Consider the following 7,070-nt stretch of genomic DNA (forward strand, 5'->3'; position numbering starts at 1 on the left):
ATAGTGCGCCATGGCTGCTGCACCCAAACCGCCCAGTAACTCTTTCTTGAACTTCTAGAAAGCCACCAGAACAAATAGAATTGATCCATGCTCCTGCAGCACGGGGCAATTGAAGATGGGGCCCCGGGAGCTTGGGGCCAGGGCCATTGCAAGGGTCAGGGCGGCCGGTAGAGGGCTCTTACGTGTGTCCTGAGACAGAGATACGGATAGTCATCAAAGATGTATGAGTGGGAGACGCCGAGCGGGATCCGGGTAGAGAGATGTTGGGTTTGGGCAGTACTGAAATTGTGGAGGAGAACAATTGACTTGGGCAAGCCATAGCCAGCCAAGGGACATAAGTTTCATCTCATGCGTGGGTCAATTCTAGGAAGGAGGGGTGAAGTGAAGTGGAAGTGGGTAGACTAGGTACTAAGTGACCAGGTTGGCGGCGGGCAGGCAAAGCAAAGCAAAGCAAAGAAGAGAAAGAAAGGATCGGAATGAGAAAGTGGCATCGAAGAAGAACGGAAAGAAGCTCAATGGAAGGAACGACATGGTCGTGGGCGCAACGCTACGCTCGGACTTGCATTGTCACAGACGCTAGATCCGCCTTTTTACATTACCATTGTTCCAGAAGGTTTCTCGAAACCTTCCTCGGAGAGTTAGCGTCATTTCCGAATTTGTAATGATTGCATTGGTGGCCCTGTCTAGCGTCCGCAACAGCCAACCAGCGTTCAGCACCTGAGTGTAGCCCCTGCCATCCTGTCGCGTTTAATACCCAAACTTGTTAGTCTCATTCAAACTCGAACTTCGGTGGTTTTTTCTTTCTCTTCTGTTGCTACACCCCTTTTCAAAGTTGAAGTCGACTTGACTCAACATAACGCCAATCGCTCATCAGCGTCATGGTGGATCTTTTACGACTGTACATCTGACATTGGGCTAATTGTTCCTCTTGATATCTTCTTGTTCTCTATCGATTAGTATCTGCTTCTTCATGCATCTCGCGCGCGCGGCACTCGCGGGGATAGGAATATACATCAGGGAATGGCTGTTGTCACAAACAGTAAAAAAAAAAAACTCAAAGCTAATCAGTTCAGGCGGTGTAAGCCCAATTCTGTTTGTCCAAAAGGCAGATCCATCATGATGAAGCCTTCTAAAAAGACTGTCAGGTACCAACGAATTAGTCCCACCTCAGCCCACTACATCTTGAGTTGCGATAGGTATCTGGATACACAGTGCAGGGTTGCTGACTCCAACGCCGGGGAGCGCCCAGACCATCCGCTTCACATCCGATTGGGCAAATAGTAGTAACTGGAACGACCTTTGACCCAGGAACAGCAAACATCCCATGAGCGGCAGCCTCATGCGCATTGCATGCATTGACAGTCTAGTTAAGCTACGGACTATCGCAGGGAAAAAGAGCGGAATACATGAAGTGACACCGCCTTCACCGAGTCACTGATAATAATGGATGTGATATGTTGGTAATCCAGGGGCAGTCTTAGTTTGGTCTTTGTTCGCATCAGTCGAGTGAGGGAGCTATCGATTGCCTAAGCCGCGAATCCCTGAACTATCTGACCAAGAACAAAGAGAAATCATGAATGGCAATCAACTAACACGAACAGGTGATCAGATATTGAAATTACAGATGTCGAGTCTCATACAGGTTCAGGCGACGCTCTAACCGGTTTCATCGGAGTTCATCGTAACGCATGGCTGGAGATTAATTAGCCTCAACCAACAACTAACACTTATTGTCGCCTATGGCGCAGGAAACGATTACCACTACTGCCAAGAGAGGTGGGTTCTTATTTGAGGCAAGCCACACTAAGTCCATTACGAGACGACACCGCCAGTATGTGTGAGACGGGTCAGGGGGTATGGGCGCTGAATTCTTCTGGAAGCCAGCCAGATCTACCAGCCCCGGCAGCCCAACATCACCAGCTCTGGGCATCTCTGACCGTGCCCAAATTGACGGGACCCGTTTGAAAACCCCTAGGAACAGACCTGGGTTATTTTGAGGGGCGCACGCACAATTGCAGGGTACAGGGAAGATTTATGACGTCGGCCTTGGCGAGTAGGGGTAAGCAGGGGGAGAGTGATGCGTTGTACATTGATTGCAGCCAGGGATTCGCTTTGGGGTTGAACATCAAACAACGGGAGCTGGGTCAGAGAGAGGCCTGTTCACGATCCCGAAGGGGAGAAACAATGACAACGTCCAGAAACAAGCAAACAGAGGATGGTTTGCATATACGGGATACATCATCTCATTGCATGGCCAAATCGCCTGGTACAGGCTTATACAGGGTTCACCCACCACCTATGTTATTTCACTCATGATGATCCGTTGTTTGAAAACACGAGTTGACAAAATGGGAGGCGATGGGGCGTCCACTCGCAACCCACGACAACACAGCATGATATGCCGGCGGCCCAATAGGCATAATGCAGTAGGAGCGAACGATACGATCAACGTCTGAGGATCACTCCGGTCGACCAGGAATGCCTGCCTTGAAGACGGTTGCCCATTCCTAGCAGCGATCCCGTTTTTCCACGACAGATGAAAAGGACTGCAGCATGGCCCCAATCAGCATCCTGAAATGGCTCGACGCAGCAAGACCAAGACCTGGTGTTATGTTATCCAGGGACGCTTCCAAGCCAGTCATGGGCAGTCTTTTGGCTGGACAAGGCGGCGCCTCGCCTGGGGAAGCCCTGTTCGAGGCGGTGCACTGTAGATATGCACTGTACTGTATGTTGTCTGTACATTGCATTGGAGGCGGCAGCATGACGGGAACCATCTTTTCCGAGAACCAGGGCATCCGTTCGCCTGGTACTGTAGCCTGGATGGATGCCGTTGCGGTGGAAGGGTTTCTCGTTTCTTTTCCCTCAGGGACACTATGCTAGGTACCGACTCCATGGGACCAGTATCTGTAGCTGATAAAGTATATAAATGATGTGCACATAGCTATTTCCAGCTTGGGGTATGAGAGTAGCATCGTTTTGCAGCATCCCAGGACAGAACAGTAAAGGCAGAATTGAAGTTCTGGCCATCACTGTTTGTGACGTCTCGTGTGCCCATCCTGGTGGGCGTGAGGTACCTCACTAGGTAGGTAATGCTGGACTCTCAGCTGCTCGCCTTACTGCTAAAATAAAATTACTGGAGTGGGCTTTGCTGGACTCAACACAGGGCCCTGTCCTATCCGTCTTGTCCTCATCAGCTCGCGTTTGCCGTGAGATGAAACCCTTCATTTTGCAGTCCCTCCACTGTCGCGGCTCGTCGATCCCTCGATCATTGCTCTATGACTCGAGTTTCTGCCAGCCCCCGTCCTGTGCTTCGATCCATGTTACGGTGCCCTTTGTGAGATCTGGTGCACAGAGTCAAACCTACAAGATCCAGCTCAAACGAAACCCTCGATGCAACGGTACTCGGCTAGGAAAAAGAAAGTAAGAAAACAAAGACAGGACGGGAACCATACCTAAAGCATCATTCGTTGATTGATTAATTGCTTGCCTACGTACCTACGTACCTACGTACCTATCTACCTAGAACCTACCCAAGTATATACATCCAAAGAAAACAGACATCATTCATTATTGCCCACCTGCGTCCATCCGTCAACAGTCCGTTTGATCGTTACCAACCACCAGTGTGTTAAAATTATCACATCTTCTTTGTTTGAAACTTGCCAACAAGACTCGACGACTCGTCCAAATTGCACCAACTAACCTGCTTTACTTACACCTGCACTACTGTTTCCATTATCTCATCCCATTAAATCTATTTCTGGCACTTTTCTCTTGGTTCAGGTCCGAGAGCTCTTGGCCATTCTTTATTTTATTTTCTTAATCCTTGTTTTTTGCCCTACTCTCCATCTTAGATAGAGCCTTTAATATGGTCCCTTCATCATGCGATCGGTATTCGCGGTCACTAAGCTGGTGTGAACTGAATTGGAAGCGTTGGTTTGGTCCTCTTTGCGCGGTGGCCGCTTTACTGAGCTGAGTTTGAGTCCCAAGTCTACGCTCTATTCCCATTCTCGCTAGGTTATGTACGCTACCGCTATTCACGCCCTCACCTAGGTCTGGTCGCCTCCCCTGTCGTTGTGTATGGGTAAGGTATGGATCCTTGGCCCGGGGAGTGCCCTGCAATGCTTTTCTTTCAGACGCCCCTCCCCCCCAAATGGAATCCACACTCACTTTCCTCACACTCCCGGAAGTGCCTTGTCACGTCCCGCCATAGGGACCCGTCCTGGAACTTGACATAAAGACTTGGCCCCTACCTGGCCCTCGATCATCGCATCGACTCTCTCTTGGTCTATTTTATCTATCACGTTCCCGACTTTTGTTGTGTTATATTCCTCCTGAGCTTCCTGGTCTCGGACGATTGATACCATCTTCTGCCTGCCTGCCTAATCTCATCCTTCATCCTCTTTTATAATCTCATCTCTCCCCCCGACCTCTTTACGGTACCTGCATCTAGACCAGCGGCCTGTGAACAGACCACCTCCTGATCCCTTCCACTGTCGCACCTGTGAACGACTTCATCAACCACCCGTTGAGCCGCAGCGAAGTGTAAATTGAAATCAACTGTACATAGACGAGAGTTTCTGTTCTGTTGACTTTCCAACATCCTCACCGCCCGATCGACAGTGTATTACTTTGTGGAGGGTACAGAAAAAAATTAGCTATAATTTTTTTTTTTTTTGCCTTGCCCCTGTGGTCGCCGTTCTTTCACCTTACAACCTTGCGCGCTTCGCCCCGGCACGTAACCATAGACTCCGATTCAAACGCAAACCATCTTTTGTCGACAACGTATTCCTGTCGCCGGCCGACCTCCGTCCTCCCTCTTCCGATACCTTACCGAAAAGCGGTCTAAAGATTTCGTGTTCACACTCGGTGCGATCATACACGTCATTTGTTTGCATACAAACGCGGAAAGGTGAGTCGCATATTTAGTTGTCGACATGACCCCGACCCTTGAGTGGATCTTGCATACAGGCAACATCATCCCTCGGGAACTGGCTGGACCATCTGCCGGTCTCCCAAGGCAATGTTGCTGGTGCAGTGCATCCAAGGTCAAACATGTCGCCTTCACCCATACTATTCCATAATCAAGCCACTAACCATGTATTTTCTAGTCATCAACAGCTTGACCGCCATCCTGTCGTGACCCGTCACTTGTGAGCGCCCTCGCACATCCTTTCCCAAACGCGCCACATCTTCAGCTGGCATCCCATACCCACATTGAAGATGAGCGGCATGCGATCACCAGCTCCTACGGAGGTTATGGACATCACCAACATGCTCAATAAGAAAGGTCAAATGCAACAACTTACTTCCGGTCTCCTCGATCACCACCAATACCAACACTCCTTCGTTAAGCACGAACCCGGTATGGAGCGATCCGCCTCTCCCCACGGCTCCGAGCACTCGCAGTACTCCAACCCTCACAACATCGCACGAGCCTACCCATCGCCATCCACGATGCAAGCACCGATGCATATTCCCAACCCCATGCCCTCCGCCATGGGTCTCTCCGGCTACCCCGAGATGCCCAACATGGGCGGCATGCCTCACATGCACATGCAACACATGCCTCAGCAGCAGCAACACCATCAGCCTCCTCCTCCTCCTCAGCAGCCCATCAAGGCGTACCCGTGCAGCACCTGTGGAAAGGGTTTTGCGCGACGCAGCGATCTTGCTCGTCATGGTAAGTGAACTGGGTAGAAAAATAAAGGGACAGCACTAACATTCCCCAGAACGCATCCACAGTGGTGTTCGACCTCATGTCTGCGACTGGCCCGGCTGTGGCAAGCAGTTCATTCAGAGATCTGCCTTGACTGTGCATCAGCGAGTCCACACAGGCGAGAAGCCTCACCATTGCGAGACTTGCGCCAAGGTCAGTACTGAAAAGCCCTTCTATTTGCTACCAATGCTAACCAAAACAAGCCCTTCAGCGACAGCAGCTCTCTTGCCCGCCACCGCAGGACACACTCTGGAAAGCGCCCCTACAAGTGCCCTTACGCCGATTGCCAGAAGACGTTCACCCGTCGAACCACCCTCACCCGCCACCAGAACCACCACAGCGGCACAATCGAGGAGGCTGCCGCCGCGACCGCCGCCGCTCTTGCTGCGTCGAAGACTAAGGGAATGTCGCAAGCTCGATCTGAAAGCGATCACATGTCCAACCATGGCTCTCCTATGACAACTCCTTCCCCCAGCCAGCGAACCATGTCCATGTCGCCCAGTGTTGACCTCTCGGGCACGAACAGCATCCCCCGTCACCCTGGCGACTTCCAGTACCTTCAACAGACTGGCTCTCTCCCCATGCACATGCGGGTTGGAAGCCCCACTTCTACCTCATCTGGTGGCTACAACATGATGCGACCTACATCGCACCCAACTAGCTATGGCCCTCCTCCCACTCTGGAGCCCAATCTGGATAACAGCCAGGGCACCCCCAGCAGCAACGGCGGAAGCCCTCACATGGCCAACGTTGGCTGGCAATCACCCTCGCACATGGCCTCCCCTTCGCAGAACAACGCCAGCTATGTGTATCCCGACCCTGCGGATGCCTACCCTACCAACAATGCCATGAACCAGATGTACTACGGCGCTGCTACACACATGCGACGACCTCAGAGCGCTGAGCCTGGACTGGTGCATATGGCTTAGTTGGACCTTTCGCCAGATTCCATTACTTGAGGAATGCTTGAGGTCATCTTGGCGATTCGGAGCGTGCTCATCGATACCCTCCCTGTATTATTGATGCCGTGCCTAATGTGGGCACTCAAATTATGCCAGCGTTTTTTTGCCCTTTGGACTGAATTTCCACACCCCTCCACTGAACGAAGCTTGCCGCAACTGACGCCGTATTTGCGTGCTTGTCTTCATCAATTAATATCCATCTCCGCAACACCACACCACACAAAACCACTCAACGACTCCTACGCAGTTCGCTCCTAGATGGAGCATGTTTGACATGGAATATTGATTTCTGCATCGTTTCGTCGTTTTCTGCTTTTATCGATTCCCCCTTTTCCCGTGCGTTATGATGCTTTTTCATTTCCTTTGTCAAGTATCAAATAGACAGGCGG

General features: G+C 51.1%; 1 protein-coding gene across 1 annotated transcript, besides 2 other annotated features; it reads left to right on the forward strand.

Moving 5' to 3' along the window:
- Positions 1-435: 435 nt before the first annotated feature.
- Positions 436-456: a microsatellite.
- Positions 457-3,486: 3,030 nt separating this feature from the next.
- Positions 3,487-3,522: a microsatellite.
- A 1,701-nt stretch (positions 3,523-5,223) lies between these two features.
- On the forward strand, positions 5,224-6,648 carry FPSE_06027 (uncharacterized protein; the record flags this gene model as incomplete). Its single annotated transcript, XM_009259145.1, has 3 exons — positions 5,224-5,683; positions 5,733-5,872; positions 5,923-6,648. 3 exons carry the CDS (start codon positions 5,224-5,226, stop codon positions 6,646-6,648), a joined length of 1,326 nt encoding a protein of 441 aa, XP_009257420.1.
- Between the last annotated feature and the right edge of the window lie 422 nt (positions 6,649-7,070).

The sequence above is a fragment of the Fusarium pseudograminearum genome, chromosome 2 (assembly GCF_000303195.2).
Source record: "Fusarium pseudograminearum CS3096 chromosome 2, whole genome shotgun sequence".
Lineage (NCBI taxonomy): Eukaryota > Fungi > Ascomycota > Sordariomycetes > Hypocreales > Nectriaceae > Fusarium > Fusarium pseudograminearum.